Genomic DNA, 21,426 nt, shown 5'->3' on the forward strand with positions numbered 1-21,426 from the left:
CTCACTGGAATGCGCGGGGCCGCGCTGGGAGCTGTCTTGGGAGTTCTGAGGACACAACTCACCATCCACCAGCAAGCGCACACTTCCAGCTGGGACCCCGTCCTGGTAGCATGAATAGTTTCCAGAGTCACTGAGCTGCACGGACTTCAGAAGCAGCCTCCTTCCCACGCCAGCCAGTCGGCCGTCGGGGGAGCCTGTGACCTGATTCCTGAGCACCCAGTGAATGGTGGCGTTGTCCCCCGGCTCCCCGCCAGGGCAGGTCAGGGTAACGCTGGCCCCCGGCAGGCTGGTTAGCACGTCTTGCGCCACCTCTGCTGGGGGAGAGAAGAACTCGGTAAGCCTACAGCCGCCTGAGCAAGGGACTCCGTTTCTGATTTGGGAGCCACAAGAGGCTCCAGGGTGGGACATCTCTCAAGTCCATCCACAGGCCCAGACCCCGTCACCTCTGCCTCGATTATGGCAATGGCCTCCGTCCCAGCCTTGGCCCTCTCCATCCAGCTACAGAGGGAGCTTTCTCAAGCCACCATCTGGCCCCCTGACTCCTTTGATCAGAAACCCCTTCAAGCGCCTGCCACTGCGCATAGCATGAAGTCCAAGTTTAGAGGCCTGGTCCAGGCCTGCCTCTTGCTGAGCTCCGAGGCCTCATCTTTCCTTCTCTGCCTTAGAAGGGACAGGGCCCCTCCCCCAAAGACTCCCTCGCACACTCTCCCCCGACTCCACCCCCACCCCACCTCCTCCTATTGCCAGGTCTCAGCTTAAATGTCCTTTCCCTGGAGGCCTTCCCTAGCCTCTGCTGCATTAGGCCCTTATTCACTGCTACCTGCTCCACTGTGTCACCTTATAATTACCAATTCCATATGCCTCTTCTCTTCAGGACTCCAAATGCTACAAGAATAGGTTCTCTGTTTTGTTCCATTATATTTCAGTGCCTAGATAATTGCCTGGCACACGGCCAGGGCCCACTGAGCACTGGGTGGGTACATGTGTAAATGAATGAATGCACCTAGGCCCAGTGGGACTCACAAGAGGCATGAGAACGCAGGCAGTCTCAGAATCCCAGGGTCTCTATGGTAGGTGGCCCATTTTACAGATAGTAACTGAGGCACAGAGGAATAAGGAGACTTGTCCAAGATCACCCATCACTTAGCTACACAGCTGACATGCAAACCAGGTCTTCCAGCTCTGTTCAGTGCTCCCTCCAGAACCCTACACCTATCTATTAAACCACCTTGGGTAATGCCCATTTTATTCCAGGGACCCAACTGGAAAGTAAAAAAGAGCAAAGGTACTCCTCACCCCCTGAAAAAAATTATGAGTGTGCCACTCAAGGAAAGGATATTAAAGATTAAAGGAGGCACTCCCGTCGTGGTGCAGCGGAAAGGAATCTGACTAGAAACCATGAGGTTGCGGGTTCGATCCCTGGCCTTGCTCAGTGGGTTAAGGGACTTGCTGGCCCTGCTCTGGCATTGCCATGAGCTGTGGTGTAGGTCACAGTTGCAGCTCAGATCCCTTGTTGCTGGAGCTGTGGTGTAGGCCAACAGCTGTAGCTCCAATTTGACCCCTACCCTGGGAACCTCCATATGCCACGGGTACAGCCCTAAAAAGCAAAAAAAAAAAAAGAAAAAAGAAAAAAGAAAAAAAAAGTTTAAAGGAACATAGAGTTCCTGTTGCATGTAAAGGATCCAGTCTTGTCATTGCAGGGGCTTGGGTCACTGCTGCAGTGTAGGTTTGATCCATGGCCCAGGAACTTCCACATGCCTAGGGCATGGCCAATTAATAAATAAACAGGTAAACTTTTTTTTTTTAATATGGGTTAGATAGATTCATAGAATCTAAGATTTAGATTAGTCTAACTAGGAATTCCCATCGTGATTCAGTTATAATGAACCCAACGAGTATCCATGAGGATGCGGGTTCAATCCTTGGCCTTGATCAGGGGATTGGGATCTGGCAATGCTGTGGCTGTGGTGTAGGCCAGCAGCTACAGCTCTGATTTGATCCCTAGCCTGGGAACCTACATATGCCACGGGTGCTGCCCTGAAAAGACTATATATAAATATTTGTCTAACTGGAGTTCCCACTGCGGCACAACAGGACTAGCCTCTTGGGAGTGCTGGGATGCAGATTCGATCCCCGGCCAGCACAGTGGGTTAAGGATATGACACTTGGAGTTCCCGTTGTGGCGCAGTGGTTAACGAATCCGACTAGGAACCATGAGGTTGCGGGTTTGGTCCCTGCCCTTGCTCAGTGGGTTAACTATCCAGCATTGCCGTGAGCTGTGGTGTAGGTTGCAGAGGCGGCTCGGATCCCGCGTTGCTGTGGCTCTGGTGTAGGCCGGTGGCTACAGCTCCGATTAGACCCCTAGCCTGGGAACCTCCATATGCCGCGGGAGCAGCCCAAGAAATAGCAACAACAACAACAAAAAAGACAAAAGACAAAAAAAAAAAAAAAGGGATATGACACTGCCGCAGCTGTGGCCTGGGTTGCATCTATGGCTTGGATCTGATCCCTGGGCTGGGAACGCCATATGCCTCAGGGCAGCCAAAGAAATTTAAAAATTACTTCATTAAATTAGTCTAACTAGCTGAGGGAAATGAAGCCAGAGAAAACAGCAAGTTTTCATGCTAAGCACACTTGGCCGTTCTAACCAAATGTGTAGCCATTTACTAGCCAACAGCAGCCATAAGTCTGATCAAAGATTTCTGAGAGGCCCAGCAATAGCCTGGGCACCTGACCTCACCTCCTGCCTGTGCTCCTGGGCCTGGAGGCCCAGCACCAGTGTCCCCCTGACTGCAAAGCTTTCTTTCTTGGGAGGAATGTTTTTGTTGTTTTTTTTTTATTTTTATTGAGCTATAGTTGATTGACAATGTGTATTAATTTCTGCTGTATAGCAAATGATTCAGTTATACACACATATATTCTTTTCCATTATAGTTTATCACAGGATACTGAATTTAGTTCCCTGTGCTATATAGTAAGACCTTGTTGTTTATCCATTCCATATATACCAGTCTGCATCTGCTAATCCCCAAATTCCCAACCCTTCCCTCCCCCACCCCCTCCTTCTTGGCAACCACAAGTCCTTTCTCTATGTCTGTGAGTCTGTTTCTGCTCTGTAGATATGTCCATTTGTGTCATATTTTAGATTCCGCATATAAGTGATATCACATGGAATTATTTATCTTTCTCCTTCTGACTTAATTTACTCAGTATGATAATCTCTAGGTCCATCCATGTTGCTGCAAATGGCATTATTTCATTCCATTTTATGGCTGAGTAGTATTCCATTGTGTATATAATACCGTATCTTTATCCATTCATCTGTCGATGGACATTTAGGTTGTTTCCATGCCTTGGCTATTGTGAATAGTGCTGCTGTGAACATAGGGGTGCATATATCTTTTCAAATTATAGTTCTGTCTGGATATATCCCCAGAAGTGGATTGCTGCCTCATATGGCAACTCTATTTTTGGGGGGAGTCATTGTCTCTGAAGCTTCTCCTGTACTTCTGTAGCCCCCAGCCTCCCTGCTTCTAAAGGTGTTACATTTTGGGTTTATCCCTCCCTCACTCGCTTTTTCTTTTTACAGCCACAACTGGGGCATATGGACATTCCCTGGGCTAGGGGTCAAATTAGATAGAGCTACAGCTGGGGCCTATGCCATGACCACGACAATACTGGATCCAGCCGCATCTGCAGCCTAAGCTGCGGCTTGCAGCAACACTGGATCCTTGACACACCGAGTGAGGCCCAGGATCAAGCCCACATCCTTACAGAGACAATGTTGAATCCTTCACCTGTTGAGCCACAACGGGAACTCCATCACTCCCTCACTTCTAAAAATAGATTCGCTACTCATGGATCCCTAAATTTTTCTTAAATTTTTTTTTCTTTATATGGCCACACCTGCGGCATATGCAAGTTCCTCGGCTAGGGGTCGAATGGAAGCTGCAGCTACCAGCCTACATCACAGCCACAGCAACACCATATCTGAGTCAAGTCTATGACCTACACCACAACTCACAGCAACGCCACATCCTTTAAACCACTGAGCAAGGCCAGGGATGGAACCCCCATCCTCATGGATGCGAGTCAGGTCCTTAACCCGAGGAGCCAAGTAGGGGTCAAGAACCATGGCAGGCTCATCCTTGCGCTGGTACATTTCACATGGCAGCATCCTTAACTATATACAGGTTTCCTATCCCTAACCCTACGAGATTGTGACTTCCTGTTAGCATTCAGCAGAGAATTCAGTCGGTGCTTAAGAAATGTTTAATATAAGGCACCTAAGCAGTGCCCACGGGGTCAGGACCTCCACAGAGAAGACTCCCAGGAGCCCCTGTCACACGGGACAAGGTGATCTTGCGTTGTGCGGTGTCCCTTGTGTTGTGCGGTGGGCAGGCCCTACACTAGAGACCAGAGGAGCCAGCTTGTCACAACCAGGAGATGCTGAGCAAAGCAACTATGAGCCTGGAGCCAGAGGGGACTGTCCTTTCTGCTTCTGCCTTTGCCAGTTCCAGGAAATACATTTCTCTGGTCACTTCCCTTACCCCCAGTTCAGATGGAAGCCCTTGCCATGTTTAGTGACCAGCTTGAACAATAGCAGGGGCTGTTCTATTCCTGAATTCACTAACAATGGCCAGAGGATTTGGGCAGCTCAGAGAAATCGCCAATAAAAAGACTTTTTTTTCCCCTCCTGCTAAAGCAGAGCTTCGGGAGCAACATAATGGGCGCTTCCTCTGCCAAAGAACTTGAGTAATGGTTTTCTGAATCTTTAAAACTGAGTCACTATTTTTTTTTAATGGGGAGTGATTAATTATAAACCACCCATTGGCAAGGAGTGCCTGTCCCTGCCCTTCTGCAAAATACATTTCTTCTAGAGCCTCTGAACAACGCTGTGTTAACGATGCCTTTAAAAGCATCCTGGGCAGGAGGATCACAAATACTCCAAGCGGAAAGACCACCAAAAAAATACACTTGCTCAAGTCCAAGTGGGCAGTGCTGCCCCTCCCCCTCCCCACCCCTCAGCCTCCTGACCCGCATCTCTGAGTCAGCGCCTGTGACACCCACATGGCTGCACGGGAGCCCGAGGACCATTTCTTTGAAGAGGAAGAAGGGATATTCACAGAATGCCCTGCTGGTACCTCTACCCACCTCTCCAAATGATGGGGCTAGAGGTGATGTCTTTCTCTTCCTTTCATCTTTCGGCAGGTTTTTTTTTTCTTCCAATTTTCTATAAATTGTTGTCATTATTCTTACAATAACGTATACATCTACTTAAAACAAACAAGTCACAGCGCCTGGGTCTGTCCAGGTGGTTACGCCCCGGGAGAAAGAGGACGTGGAGCAGAGTGGAGGGGGCTGGGAAGAGGGATGGGGTGAGAGTGGATTTTTCAGGACAAGCAGCTTCGGAAAGCACCTCCCAGGCCAGAGAGCGTTCACACCCCACCCCTGCAGCTCTGTGCTCTGTCGCTTTGGCTGCCACACAGCCCCTCCACTGTGCTGGCCTCATACCCGGGTGGACACAAGGACAGCATCCCTCCCCACCTGCCCTGTTTGGCTGCTCCCCGGAGTCTGCCAGGGCCCTCCCTGATCAGGAAGAGCCGAAGGGGAGAAGCACAGTGGGGAACAGGTGAGGAGGGAGCTCCTGAGACAGTCTTTCCTGCTCTGCAGAGATGGGCCCCAGCAATCCCCACACTCCTTCTCTGGGCAGTGAGGGGACAGGGCGGGGAGCAAGGGTTTTGCCCAGCACACGCTGACAACCAGCACAGCACGCAATTTTGCATCTGCCCTTGAGCAATTGCTCAGCCATGTGGGGCCAGGATGGCAAGACTCTGCCTGTCCCCTCCTTAAGAATTCAAGAATTTTTTGTGCACGATCAAGTGCAGGGCCAGAAATCCTAATCCAGGAGAAAGAACGGGCAGTTATTGAACACTTACTATGCACAGACATGCCTCTCCACAAGCCCCCACCCCGGAGAACTTAAAGCTGCCTGTAATACAGGCCACCCTAAGATAAATGTCCCCAACATAGTGAGGAGGGATCCAAGGGAAGGAAGAGTTGAGTTAGGCTTTGACACAGGAGTGGAGTTTAATAAGTGGAGCTACAGGACTTGCAACCAGCTGTGGTGCAGCGGGTTAAGAATCCGACTGCAGCGGCTCAGGTAACTGCGGAGCTGCCAGGGTTCCATTCCTGGCCGGCCGAACGCAGTGGGTTAAAGGATCTGGCATTGCTGCGTCATAGGTCGCAGCTGCGGCTCGGATTCAATCCCTGGCCCGGGAATTGCCACATGCCACGGGTGTGGCCATTTGAAAAAAAAAGAAAAGAAAAGAAGTGGAGTTATAGGGAATGGCATTCTATAAAGAAGGAACAGCATGGAAAGGCTTCGAGAAGTGAGAGCCCAGGGAGAGCAGGTATCTCTGGTGTCCTTCAAGGGGATCAGACTTGACTCTGAAGGCAAGCTCAGTGCCCACCCACCTCCAATGCCCACCTGCTGGACAGGAGCCAACAGTGCTTCCCCCTTCTGTTAATCATCCAATCGCCCCCCACCCTCCACCCCCATGGCCCCTTCCTGGCCTCCCAGTGCACCTTGAAGCATCCCAGAGGCAGGAGAGAGAAGGGGGCAGCCAAGGACCATTGAGCCATCTTTGCTCTTACCAAGGCCAATGTCAGATGCAGGGTGGCAGCACCCTTCATCCCAAGTTCCTACAAAGAAAAGGAATGGAACAGAGGACAAAAGCACCCCACCTGCGACCGAGAGCAGAAAAGCATCCTCTCCTGAAAACAAGCCTTCCCAAATTGCCTCCTTAACTGTCAATGCACTTGGCATCTGGTCTGGTCTGGTCTAGTCACTGACTACTCCCTGGGTAGAGTTGGGCTGACACCAAGGTACACACTTGTCTTGATTTGTCCTTTAATATAAAGCACATCTCAAAGAGTGACTGGCAGCCTGGCAGAGAGGAAAGAGTCCTGTGTTATCAGAAGACGGGAGTTCTACTCCCGGTCTTGCCAGTGACTTGCATGTTGCAGCCCCTGGCAGAGCCCCACTCGCCCCCTCTGTGAGACGAGGGTTCAGACTAGCTCCCTGCTGTCCCATTTCTGCCACAGCACCTTATCACCGAATCATTAGCTCTCAGAGAGCAGGAAGCATGTCTGTTTATCTCAGACAATAGCCCAGAGTGAAAACACAATCTACGGATTTATTATTCTCATAGCCGATGACTTTTAGAGAAAGATGTCGACCAGGGCATCCCAGTGCCCTCAGACAAATGCATCTCATCCCTAGAGAGCTCCATGGTAGGGAAATTCCCACAAGCCCCCTCGCCTCCCATTCCTCAAGGGGCAGAGAATTTAGGTCTCAGTCACCCCTGGCAACCAAGCCCGCACCTCCCAGCCTGGTTCTCTCCCACTCCTTGCACCACCAGGCCCCTCACCAGGGCCAACACCTCTCAGGCCTGGGAACTCTGCAGTACAGCCCTGGGAAGTGGGGTCCTTCTCCACTCCGGACCTAAGGTTGGGTGCCAGAAACCCAGACAGCTTTGTTGTTTTTTCTACTTTTCTCCTTCTTCAAGTAAACTTGCAAATGTCAATAACCAGAGAAAAACACGCACATGGAGACACATATTTCTCAACTCTCTTGCAGCTTGTTATTGCTCCTGCCAGCAAAAACAAGTTTGGCTTCCTGGCCCCGTTTATGTAAGCGGTGAAGCAGCTGCCTGGTGCCACCACAGACCCGGGTTTAGCTCACGCCTGCTAATCCCACCGCCCTGGTTTCTGAGCAGGGACACCAGCTGGCAGCACAGGATGGCCTCCAGCCTCTGGGGTCGCAGAGACACAGGATCTCAGAAGGGGCCACAGAGGAAACACGGGGCCCCTGACAGCGATCACAGCCCTGATCTGGAGGGAGGTGGCTGCTGAGACATCTCCAGGAGGAGGAGAACCTGTGCACAATGTCCGAAGAGAGATGCATGCAGAATTTGGTCCCACGGGGCCTAGAACGAGTCCCCAGTATGCTCTGTCCCCTCTCCCTGCATCCTCATCTAAGGACTGAAACTGACATCCTGACTTCCCGCATAGTCACAAGCCTCTCGCTCACCACTGCTTACAGCGCTTAGCACACGCCAGGAGCTTTACTTAAAAGCTCTGCCTCCTACAGCAACCCTGCTGCAGGCAAGGCCGGTCCCCATCTTCATGGACATGCAGAGAAGTTAAGGCCCTGGCCCCAATTCACACAATGAGTGGGTGTGGGGGGAGTCTGCCTTGGCTCCGGGGGAGTCTGGCCAAAACCCCCCTGCTCCCAGGGATCTAGGTGCTTCCCTGTGTTCCAGCCCATTCCCCCTTCTCTGGGGTGCCCAGCACCGAGTCCCCACCTCTCTCCCAATTTCCTCTCCTCCACCCTGTGGCAGAGAAGGGAGTCCTTGGGCGGGAGACAGTCTGTGTGAGCGGGGAGTGAGCCTCCCCTCCTACAGCCTGCAGCCCTGCCACACCCAGTAGCCCGTCGGGGTCTCCCACAGGGAGCCAGGGTCCAAGCACCCCGACCTGCATCCCTTCCCGCTAGAGCAGCAGAACTCCTGTGACTTAAAAAAAATCCTGTGACTTTGGAGTTCCCTTCATGACTCAGTGGTTAACGAAATCGACAAGGAACCATGAGGATGCAGGTTCAATCCCCAGCCTCGCTCAGCAGGTTAAGGATCCAGCGTTGCCATGAGCTGTAGTATAGGTCACAGATGCAGCTTGGACTCTGCGTGGCTGTGGCTGTAGCGTAGGCCAGCAGCTGTAGCTCCGATTCAACCCCTAGCCTGGGGACTTCCATATGCCGTGGGTGTGGCCCTAAAAAGAGAAAAAAGAAAAAAAAAATCCTGTGACTTAAAAATGAGTTAAAAAGTTCTCCCCCGCCCCTCGATGTCCAATGTCAGGCCCTCACCAGATCACCCACTCGCCTCCCTAAAATCCCCAGACCCAGCTGCCCCACCACTTAGGGCTTGGCCCCTGCCGCCTTCTCTAACTCAGCCCCCAGCCCCACCTCCTCCACAGCCCCCTCCTCAGTGGACTCCCGCTGTCCTCCCCCTGTAATGTGTTTGTACTCCTGTACCTGCTCGTGTTTGTCTTGTATTTGGCAGAGTCAGTATTTACCTTGGCGCAGCCTTCCCCTCCATCCGCACAGTGGACTATATACTTGCTGCTTGGGGAGAGGGCCTGGGAGGTTCCTTTGGACCATAAAAAAGGTAACGCTGGCTGCTGACTCAGAGCAGCGCGTGTGACCAACTCCTCAAGAGAAAAACATTTAATCCTCCCCTGGCAGCATCACAGATAAGCAGCTGGCCCCGGGCCCAGAAGGTCTGGCCTGGGTCACCTCTCAGAGATTATAAACTAATTAGAGGAAAAGATATCAAAGGAGGACAAACAAACCAACGCTCCCACCCCCACCAAACCCCAAGAAGCAGATTGAAAAATCAAAAGAGTGAAGACAAGACCAAGCAGGGTGTGAAGGGCGCTGATGCCAACAGGTGGATACGGCCAGGACTTGGGTCCTGAAAGGGGCTGTGTTGGCACTTCAGCCACCGAGTGGGTGCTGAGCTAAGGGTCGCTCTTCTAGGGTGATAAAAGCCTTTAAGGATGATTCGGGCCAACCTGCCCATTTTTAGAGATGAGGAGAACCAGGGCCCAGAAGGCACAGAGCCAGTGTGGGGTGTAGCTGGGACTGGAACCTGGGCCCTGGGACTCTGGATCGTGGGGAACCCCGGCCCACTGCCTTCCCAGGAGCACAGCACAACAGGTGTTGTCTTTCTGTCTCTGAACTTGGTCTCCGAGTCTAACTGGGAGCCTGGCCCACATCAGGGACTTTGATGTGTCTGTGGAAGCAAGGGGGTGGGGGTGGGAGCAGCACCAACTTGCTATCTGTTCCCCCTTCCCCATCCCAAACCGTATCCACCCCTGGCTTCCACTCCTCCACCGCTTTGGGTGTGAGAAGCTAAGCTAAAGACTTAAGAAGTCACAGAAAGGAGGTATGTGTGGGAGGACTAAAAGGGGACACAGAGAGGCTGCTGGGGCTGGTCCTGTACCTGAATGGGGGTTACATGTCTATGCTGTTTGTGAAAATTCACTGGGCTGTTAGATTTCTGCTGAATCCACCCTTCCGTGTATATGTTATAATGTCATATACATTTTTATAAAGCCCCAAAGTCCTCCTGCCTGAATTCAAACCTACGTCCCTCTCCTTATCTCCAAGTGCCATGAGGACACACACACACACACACACACACGCACGCACGCACGCACGCACGCACACACACTGGCCCAGCGTCCTGTCTCCATGAAGGAAGCAGCTCAGAATGGAAGAGCGGGCACATCTACCCTCAGTGAAACCGTGAAATCTGGATTCCAACTTTCTGCTCCTGCCCCATTCCCCTCATAAATAAGCCCCACCAGGCCTACCATGTTTGGAGATAGGAAGACTCAGCATTACAAATATGTCAGTGCTCCCTAAGTTATCTCGAAGTTTACTTGATCCTAATAAAAATACCAACAGTAAAAATACCAACAGGAGTTCCCATCATGGCTCAGTGGAAACGAATCTGACTAGCTTCTGTGAGGATGCAGATTTGATTCCTGGCCTTGCTCAGTGGCTTAAAGATCTGGTGTTGCTGTGAGCTGTGGTGTGGGTCGAAGACACGGCTTGGATCCTGCACTGCTGTGGCTATGGCATCGGCCAGTGGCTACAGCTCCGATTCAACCCCTAGCCTGGGAATCTCTGTACGCCGCAAGTGTGGCCCTAAATAGATAAAAAAATACCAAAAAAAAAGGGAAAAAAAAAACCCAATGGAACTTTTTTTTTCTCAGAACTAGGCAAGCTGATTCTAAAGTTCAAACAGAAAAGTAAACAAGCAAGGACAGCTAGGAGAATTCTGAAAAGGCAGAGCTCTTGGGGGCAGGGTTAGCCCTACCAGACTCTAAAGCATATTACAAAGCTACAGTAAGTAAAACAGTGTGGTAGTAGCACATGAATAGACAGATAAAGCTATGGAGGAGACTAGAAAGTTCAGAAATAATAGTAACCAAAATTGTTCAATCTGCACTATTGAACTGTACCCTTTAAGCGGGCTAAGATGATAAACATGTAACTGTGTGACTATGCTATGTGTAACTTACCACCGTTATTTGAAAATAGCTTAGAGTTTTGGCTACATATAGGCACTATGCTGAGCATGCACATGGATCACCTAACTTGATCCTCCCAAGAACCTATCTCAACGGGGGAGGAGGCTGCTTACACGGCTAATTAGGGGTGAGCCTGGATTCAAACTCAGACAATCAGGCCTCAGAATTTGTGATTTTTAACTACTTAATATGCTGACAGGCAGTATAAACTCAAGTATATACAGTAGATTTTTAAAGGTAAACTTAAAATCAGTGGGGGGAAGCTACACTTACTGTATAGCTCAGGGAACTATATTCAATATTCTGTAATAAGCCATAATTGGAGTTCCCATTGTGGCTCAGTGGTTAATGAATCCAACTAGAAACCATGAGGTTGCGGGTTTGATCCCTGGCCTTGCTCAGTGGGTTAAGGATCCAGCGTTGCCGTGAGCTGTGGTGTAGGTTGCAGACGCAGCTCGGATCCCGCGTTGCTGTAGCTCTGGCGTAGGCCAGTGGCTACAGCTCCGATTGGACCCCTAGCCTGGGAACCTCCATAAGCTGCGGGAGCAGCCTAGGAAATGGCAAAAAGACAAAAAAAAATGCAATAAGCCATAATGGAAAGGAATATGAAAAAGTACGTATGTAAGATCAGGGAACATAAAAAGTACGTATATAAAGCACAGGAAACATATCTAGTCCCTTGTGACGTAACATGATAGAGGATAATGTGAGAAAAAGAATATATATATATATGTATGTATGACTGGGTCACTTTGCTGTACAGCAGAAATTGACAGAACAATGTAAATCAACTATAATAGAAAAAAATTAAATCTTAAAAAAAGTACACATTTTATCACTTTGCTAACATAGAACCAAGCCCCACTTTAACACTTTGTTACATCAGAAGCTAACACAGCATTGTAAAAAAAAAGCTATCCTTCAATAAAATAAATTTATTAAAAATAATAAAGTCAATGAGAGAAAGATGAATTATTCAATAAACTATAAAACAGGACATCAGATGATAACCAGAAGGAAAAAGTTATATCCATACCTCATACCTCACTCCATGATAAATTCAAAATGGATCAAATATTTAAATATAAAAACTTCTTAAAGATACCAGAAAAAAAAGAATTTTTAAAAACAACATTGGCATCGGGAAGATCTTTTTTTTTTTTTTTGCCACTCAGGAGGCATGGTGACATTCCCAGGCCAGGGGTTGAACCCACACCACAGCATCGAACAGAGCCACAGCAGTGACAATACCAGGTCTTTAACCCACTGAGCCACAGAGCAACTCTGGGTCTGGGAAGATCTTCTTAAATATGATACAAAACCTACACATCATAAAAGAGACTGATAAACTCAACTACAAATTTTTTTTTATGGCCGCTCCCGAGGCACATGGAAATTCCTGGGCCAGGGACTGAATCTGAGGCCCAGCTGTGACCTACACCACAACAGCACCAAATCCTTTATTCTGATGCACCTGGCAGGGGATTGACAGCAAACCTCCACAGCCACCTAAGCCACTGCAGTCTGATTCTTTTTTTTTTTTTTTTTTTTGGTCTTTTTGCTATTTCTTTGGGCCGCTCCCGCGGCATATGGAGGTTCCCAGGCTAGGGGTCAAGTCGGAACTGTAGCCACTGGCCTACACCAGGGCCACAGCAACGCGGGATCTGAGCCGCGTCTGCAACCTACACCACAGCTTACGGCAACGCCTGATCATTAACCCACTGAGCAAGGGCAGGGACCGAACCCGAAACCTCATGGTTCCTAGTCGGATTCGTTAACCACTGCGCCACGACAGGAACTCCAGCAGTCTGATTCTTAACCCACTTCGCCATAGCAAGAACTCCCCCCAACTAAAATTTTTTTAAAAATATGCATGGCAAGGAGTTCCTGTTGTGGCTCAGCGAGTTAAGAACCCGACTAGTATCCGTGAGGATGCAGGTTTGATCCCTGGCCTCACTCAGTGGGTTATGGATCTGGTGTTGCCACAAGCTGTGGTGTAGGTCAAAGACATGGCTTGGATCCCTAGTTGCTGTGGTTGTGGTGTAGGCTGCCAGCTGGAGTTCCGATGCAAGCCTCTGGCCTGGGAACTTCCATGTGCTGGGGCGCATCCCTAAAAGGAAAGAAAAAAAAAAATGCATGGCAAGAACCAAACCTCACAAAAAAAGACAAATGACAAAATAGAGAAAAATATTCGTAACACAAATCACAATTATTTAATATATTAAGAACTCTTGTAAACAATAAGTAAAAGACCAACATAATTTTTTAAATAAGCAATGAATATGAACCAACAGTTTATACAAAGATTATGCAAATGTATCTTAAACACAGAAAGACCTGTACAATTACACTCAGATAAGATAAATGCAAATTGGAGTTCCCTTCGTAGCTTAGCAGAAAACACACCCAACTAAGATCCACAAGGATGCAGGTTCGATCCCTGGCCTCACTCAGTAGGTTAAGGATCTGGCATGCCGTGAGCTGTGGTAGAGGTTGCAGACACGGCTCAGATCCCGAGTTGCTGTGGCTCCAGTGTAGGCTGGTGGCTGCAGCTCTGATCGGACCCCTAGCCTGGGAACCTCCATGTGCCGCCAAGTACAGCCCCAAAAAGCATAAAAAAAAAAAAAAAAGGAAAGATAAATGCAAATTAATTCCACACAGACACCATTTCTGTGCAGAAACACATTTTCCTCAAAGGTGTGGGGAAGAGAACATTCTCGCATCACTGCTGCAAGTATTATGAAGCGGTGCAACTTCCATCCTCACTCAAAAGTACAAATGCACAGAGCCTTTGACCCTCAGATTCACCCTCGAGGAATTTATCCTGCAGATGTTCTTGCACTCAGGCAAAGAGGGGTTTGCGACATTATTCCCCGGAGCACCGTCTGTAATGGCAGGATGGGAAACAAGCCAAAGCCCATGTCCATTAAAAGGACACCAGGTAAATAAATTTGGTGTATCCATAAAATGAAATACAAAACAAAACTAAACTAAACTAAAGAGGAAGTTCATTATTTCATAGAAATAAGTGAACTCTTTCCTAGTCCACTGGGTTCAATAGTTTAGAATTCCAGCCCAATATTCAGACACACCCAAGTTCCAACCTTGGGTCAGTCACTAGCTGTGACCCTGAACTAGCTTCTTAACCCCTTTAGGCTTCACTTGTCCCATCCATAAAATGGAAATAATAATACCTACTTCAAACTGTTGTTGCAAAGACTGCATTAGATAATCAGTGTTTAAAACTTAACACTATTTTCAAGACACGTCTGATCTCTCAAAAAATGTGAGCAATTGTAATTATTATTCCCATGGCATTTAGTGTGTCTTTCCCCTTTTCTGTGAGAAAGTCGTTTTTTTGGCTTTTGGCTTTTCAGGGCCGCACTCACAGCATGTGGAGGTTCCCAGGCTAGAGGTCTAATCAGAGCCACAGAGGCTGGCCTACACCACAGCCACAGCCACTTGGGATCTGAGCCGCATCTGCGACCTACACCACAGCTCACAGCAATGCCAGATCCTTAACCCACTGAGCGAGGCCAGGGAACGAACCCACAACCTCATGGTTCCCAGTCAGATTCGTTTGCGCTGCGCCACGACGGGAACTCGGAGAAGGTCTCCATACTATAGCCTCCTCCCGTCACAACGGACTCTGGGGATCAAAAACAGCTATTAAGCACCCACTTTGGTTTGCTTCAGCCTCAAGAAGCAGTGCTCTGCCTGGGCTTGGAGTGACTTGGCCCAAGGTCAGCTGGCTTGTTAAATGGACAGCCAAGAGACAGGCCTGGATTGTCTGACCCCTGAGCTATTTTCATTTCCCCTCTCTCCAGCCCAGCTGCCTCGTTCAGAGACAGAGAAAGTTCATTACAGTGACATGTGGTTGCAAAACATTCCCCTGACCCAAAATGAGCTGAATGGATATGGGGAGGCTGGGGTTACAGTACGAGGGCTTAAACAGATGCTGTGGCCTTAAGGATTCTTCTCAAAAGAAGTACTGAAGAAGGATGATGCTTCCTGGGGCAAAAAGTGGGCTGTCTCTGCCACACTGGTGGGAATGGAGTTACTGAGTCTCAGAATATTGAGAAGAGAGACAATGACCTTGACGTCCGAGGGCTTAGGGAAGGGTGGGGGTAGCTGGCAGCCCACGTGATATCATGGAAAAAGCAGAATTCAAAGCAAGGTCTGTCACTTCCTTGCTGTGCGATCTCGAGCAAGTTACTTCACCTCTCTGAGCTTCGGTTTCCTTTCGCCTACTCAAGGACACTGCTTCAACAATTCTCACCTCTCCGTCCGTTTTCGGTCTCTGCTAGATCATTTCCATCAGTAGGCAAACGTGCTGAGAGAGCCGTCATCTTGTACAACATCTTTTTCAAGGCCCCACTTCTCCAGCCAACGAACACTCCATTTCTTTACTCCCCTTTACAGCTGAAGTCCTCAGAGAAGCAGCCTCTGCCTGGCAGCTCGAGTTCCCCTCCTCCCATTCTCTTGCGGATCCACTCCTGTCAACCTTAGCCCTCCACCGTTTCAAAGAAACGCCTCACACAACATCACCAACAGCCTGCGTGTAGCTAAGTCCATGGGTCACACTGTCCTCTTCTCAGCAGCATTTGACACCACTGATGGCTCCCACCTCTTTTTTGTTTTGTTTTATCTTTTCGCCATTTCCTGGGCTGCTGCCGCAGCACATGGAGATTCCCAGGCTAGGGGTCGAATCAGAGCTACAGCCGCCGGCCTACACCACAGCCACAGCAACGCAGGATCCGAGCCTCATCGGCGACCTACACCACAGCTCACGGCAACGCCGGATCCTTAACCCACTGAGCAAGGCCAGGGATCGAACCCACAACCTCATGGTTCCTAGTCGGATTCGTTAACCACTGAGCCATGATGGGAACTCCTCCCACCTCTTTTTTGTGGGGAGAGGTGATATGCCCTCAGCACTCGGAAGTTCTAGCTCCAGGGATCGAACCTGAGCCACGGAAGCAACCCAAGCCGCTGCAATGACAATACCAGATCCTTAACCAGCTGCACCACAAGGGAACTCCAGCTCCCGCCTCTTGATGCACTGTCCTCACTGGGTTTTCAGGACAACAATTCTCCTGCTTCTCCTCCTGCTTCACTGGTCTCACCTTCTCAGTCTCTTCCCCATCTTCCAGCCGGAGAAGATTGGAGCATCCCAGGACTCAGCCCAGGGCCTCTTCTCTCCTTCATCTACACTCCTGCCTCTCTTCTCAAGGCTTGAAATAACATCTGCTGTCGGCCAACTCCCAAATTCATAGCTCAACTTCAGTCCTCATGTCCAGACTCTAGATCCTGTATCCAACTCCTCAGCATCTTCTCTCCATTGTCCAATAGAATACTCAACTGACCTCCTGATTTTACCCCCCCAACAAAACACGCTGTCCTGCAGTGGACCCCAGCTATGCAGTATAAGCGCTCCTCTCCACCCGGCTGCTGTAAAGAGCAAGTGAGGTCCCAGATGCAAAGAGCCTAGCAAGTTCTGTGTACAATCGGTACTCGGTGATGGTAACAGTTGTTTTAACCGCCATGGGAAGAGGGAAGACCAAAGGATGCTTTCCAGGAAAGGAAGTTGGGAGACAGCCTGGAGCCAGGGCTACAGGGGCACATACCTAGGGGCAAAGCCAGAGGGCAGAGCTGGTGGGGGCAGGTGAGTGTGGGGGAGCCTGCCCAGGTGCAGCTCGACGTCAGGCCAAACCCAGGAAAGACTGTGCCAGAAAAGCCCCTGATTCTGACAGAGACTTTGGACCTTTTTGGATCTCGAGTCCAGAGGAGAGCAAAGATTACCCAAAAGAAACTCAGACACTCCCCAGGAGTCACCAAAGAGGGACTCTAAGAGGTAAAAGCCTTTTTTTCTTTTTTTAACCATCTTCCTCTTGCCACTCCGGCCCTTACTGATTCTCTTCTAAAGACTCATCCTTTGGCACAGTTAATAACCGGACATTTAGCATTTCCCTATCGCACTGGAGTCGCAGGGGCCCAGTGACCACCCCAAGCTTCACCAGGGCAGGGATCACTCACGCGTCCCCAGGGAACCCTCTGCTTGAGAACCCACAGGACCTCAAGTAGGAACAAATTATTAAAAAGGAGGTAAGAATGTTTCTGCCCAAGATGGGAGTATAAGGAATTCCCTAAGGCGTTCCTGCTGTGGTGCAATGGGATCTGCAGTGTTTCTGCAGCACCTGGACACAGGTTCAAACCCTGGCCCGGCACAGTGGGTTAAAGGATCCAGATAACTGCAGCATAGGTTGCAGCTGTGACTCAGATTTGATTCCAATCTGAACTCCCTATGCCGGAGGCGGCCAAAAAAAAAAAAGAATCCCTAAATATTTTTACATTTCCTCAGGCCTTCATTCAAATATCACCCTCTTGGTGAGAAACTTCCCTGGCCTCCCCTTAAAAAGATCAATTCTACATCCTTGGAGTTCCTGTTGTGGCTCAGTGGAAACGAACCTGACTAGGATCCACAAGGATGCAGGTTCGATCCCTGGCCTCACTCAGTGGGTTAAGGATCCGGCATTGCCATGAGCTGTGGTGTAGGTTGCAAACGCAGCTCGGATCCCGCGTTGCTGTGGCTGTGGCGTAGGCCAGCAGCTGTAACTCTGATTGGACCCCTAGCCTGGGAACCTCCATATGCCACGGGTGTGGCCCTAAAAAGGACAAAAACAAAAAATTCTACATCCTCCTCAACATGTACTCAGTCCCCCTCTCCCTTCCCCTGCGTTCTTTCTCCTCCTTAGCACTCGCCACTCTCATACCATATATTTAATTTATATCCCCACCAGGATGAAGCCCCAGTGAGCTGGGATTTTTGTCTCTTTTACTCACTGCTGTATCCAGAATAGATCCTGGATATAGATCTATTAGAATAGTGCCTGGAACACAGGAGAAGCTCCTAATACCATTTTCAAGTGAGTAAATTACTAGCTACACATATTTAAGTATCTGCTTGGTGCTAGAGACCTCCCTACACACTGTGTGCAGTACTTAGTGCATTTCGTCTTCGTAACCACCCTGTGAGGTAATGTAGTAGTTATTTCTATTTTCCTAGGTGAGGACAGTGCGTCTCCGAGAGATAAAAGCCCTCGCCTGGGCTCACGTTCTTTCTCCATGGCAGGGCTGGGCAGAGACCTGTCTGGCTCCAAACCCTTAACAATTAACTGTACAGGATGAGCTGCGTTCGGGTGGAGAGAAAAAGGTCCAGAGGAGGATAAAGGATGACACAAGAGAAAACCTGTGGAAGAAACTGTTTAGCTCTCTATTCAGCGCTGTCCAGTAGGATTTTCTGCAATGATGGAAACGCTCTAATTCTGAGCTGTCCAATATGGTAGCCAAGTGTGACTAGTACAGCTAAGGAACTACATTTTTTTTTTCTTTCTTTTTTGGCCACCCCACAGCATATGGAAGTTCCCTGGCCAGGGATCAGATCTAAGCCACAGGTTCGATCTATTCTGACAACTGCAGATCCTTAACCCACTGTGCCTGGCCGGGGATTGAACCTGTGTGCTGGCGCTGCAGATGCCTCCGAGCCCACTGTGCCACAGTGGGAACTCCAAGAACAACATTTGAAATTTGATTTCATTTTAATTAATGAAAACTCAAATAGCCACACTTAGTAAGTTACGACTGTATTAGACAGCAGCCGTAGGCCCTTAACACTGACCTGGAGAAGCCCAGATCTGCTGATAGAAATGCTCTGGCTGGTGGTCAGAGCACTGATCAGCTGGTGGCACGCAGGCCTGGGGGGACAGGAGAACCAGAGGGCAAGGGTATTTACAGCAGCGAGCACCTGGGTGGCTTTCAGTAATCCCTACAAACACCCTGGAAGGGAGGGTTTGTTAAGCCAGTCTGCAGCGAGGGATGCTGAGGGTCAGGGATGAGATATGCAGACAGGGTCCATGTGTCTGCTGCTGGGGTCTTGGTCCGCCCCTCTCGCCAGACAACTTGACTTTGGGTAGCTGGTACCACGTAGGGTGAGTCTGAGGGTTTTCTCAGCCCCTTGACCAAGCTCCTTTTAGGGCAGACTCTGGTAGTTGATCCCAGGGCATCACACGACTCCAGAAATGTGTGCTATAATAAGTAAACAAGGGGCAGAGCCAAAGCCAGGATTTCTGGCAGCTAGAAGCCCCAAGGTGGGGGTTGGGGGCTTCCTTGAGTTCCTCAATCACAGCGTTTAGCCAGTCAGCCTCAAATGTGGGAACCCCAAGGAGTGTCTGTTGAAAAGGATGGTTCCTGAGCCTCACTCCCAGGTATTTCTCTTCAGTAAAATATCTGAGGGTGGAGGCCGAGAATCAGTATTTTGATCAAACACCTCTCCCCCACTCCCAGCACATGCGCATGGGTACACACACACACACACGCACACACACACACACACAATTCTACTAGACCCAGGGACCACCTTTTTGAGATATACTGATGCCGGGTAAGCTAGGAAGGCAGGTAGGCACTGGGGGCAGAAAGGGAAGTTCAGAGGTTGAGACAGAACTTTGAGAGATTGACAGGTGTTTGCGTTGTGTAGACTCTTGCGTTGCAGAAGACGGAAGGAACCTGAGTCACCGATGTCCAGGCCTTCCACACCCGACACCTCTGTCCCAGCTAGTCCAGGCCTCTAGCAAGTTCACCTGAGCAGCCCTGCCGGCAATCAGAGGTGTGGGCAGCTGTTGTTCCCAAGGAAAACATGCCTTCTGGCTACAAGAGCCCACAGCCCGGGAAGCAGCGGACTTCCCCCTCTAAACCAACTCCAGCCTCTGCGATTCCCCCCGGCCCCTCTCTTCTCCAAAGCGAGAGCGCTCACAGTCATTCGCTCCATGTTTCCTGTGCGAGGTCTTTATTTTTGCTCTGAGTTTGTGGGCTGAGTCTGTGTGCGTGTGGGAGGGGGGAGCTGGGTATTTTCTACTTCTCTGCATTTTCCTTCTGAACTGGGAGGGCTTTCACTTCCTCCCCAAACTCTCAGTTCTGCCTTGCACAGGCCATCCAGGCCTTGAGACCACTTTGCCTGTCCCACCTAAGGACCAGGAAAATGGAGAACTGATTGCAACTGGCTGCCCTCACCATACCTTGCAACCACTCAGAAGCAAAAGGAAGCGGCAGCCACAACAGTCATTCCCCTGGGGCAGGTGCCCTGGGGTGTGGTGCGAGTAGCAACAGAGGCAGGTAAAGAAGCCTTGCTCCCTCCCAGGTGACCCAGGCCTCAACCCTGCCTCGCGTTCCTCTGACAGCACAGCCGACCAACCTAGGCCTTCCCTTCCCCTGGCCTCTTCTGCCCAGAGCTCAGCCAGCCAAGGAGGACCCTCAGCTTGCCCCCTAAACACCCCCAGCTCTGCCTGCTGGGCTAGTTCTACATTTGGCAGTCTTCGGGACCTACCACATGGGCACAGAGGAACATGGAGGAGTGGGCCTCCACCAATTGAGCCTGACAACCTCCTATCCCAACCTCTGTGACCCTCAGTCTCTTCTTTGGAACCACGTAAGATTTAGATCCCGTGGTGAAGGATTAGAAAACTCATGTCAAGCACCAGAGGCCTCCATCAACAATGGCTACTACCCGCAGGAGTTATAAATGTGTGCCAAGAAAAAGAATCCCTTCACCTTCCTCTTCCAAACCCAAGGAACACAACCATTCAGAAAGCAGAGAGCTGCAGGCACATCAGCCTCCAGCTCTCTCCAGCAGGGAGTGAGAGACAGGCAGAGGGTGGGTGTTCATTGGGGCAGGAGCACAGTGGGGTCTAGCAGTGCCTTCTAGCAGTGAAAGCCAGAGCCCCCGCCTCACCAGCAATCCGTTCCCAGAAGCCTGCCAGCTGCCCCCACGGTTTTCCACTGTGTCCTCAAAGAAGCCCTCAGACCCTAAAATAAACCTCTGGACAAACAGTTGCCCGGCTCCTCCAGAGGAGCGACTAGACACGCAGCTGGGCATGCCGCCAGAGCCCAGAGAAAGGACTGCCGGCCAGAGGCGGATTACAGTCCGCAGGAGCAACAAGTGCCCCCTGTCCCCCTACCTCCCCCTCCTGTGGTCTGGCAGTGGAGTCCAGTGTGTGCCAGCCTCAAGCCGCCCCAATCCCTGGGCAGCCTCCCCACTTGGCCTCAATTCTCAGGGGGGCATCCAGCTTGCTAGAGCTCGTGTCTGCCTAAGCGAGTGCCGGCAACAAGGCAGCGGGAGAGTCCGTGACTCAGAGCCCATGAAATCAGTCCCTTCACAGTCAAGGCACTGTCATCCACACATGAACCCAGGGGGCGGAGGGGAGAGCCAGGAGG

The 21,426-nt window shown here is 50.2% G+C and overlaps 1 protein-coding gene across 2 annotated transcripts in view; it reads right to left on the reverse strand.

Annotated features, from left to right (window-relative positions):
- The window catches only part of IL6R (interleukin 6 receptor), a 56,880-nt gene that overhangs the window by 34,593 nt on the left and 861 nt on the right, over positions 1-21,426 (reverse strand). Inside the window, exon 2 of one of the 2 annotated variants that reach the window (XM_047784466.1) lies at positions 63-311. In XM_047784466.1, coding sequence (XP_047640422.1) covers positions 63-311 — 249 coding nt within the window. Of the gene's footprint in view, positions 1-62; positions 315-21,426 lie in introns of both variants that reach the window. The other variant, XM_047784465.1, reaches the window with a different exon arrangement.

The sequence above is a fragment of the Phacochoerus africanus genome, chromosome 6 (genome assembly GCF_016906955.1).
Source record: "Phacochoerus africanus isolate WHEZ1 chromosome 6, ROS_Pafr_v1, whole genome shotgun sequence".
NCBI classification, from domain to species: Eukaryota; Metazoa; Chordata; class Mammalia; order Artiodactyla; family Suidae; genus Phacochoerus; species Phacochoerus africanus.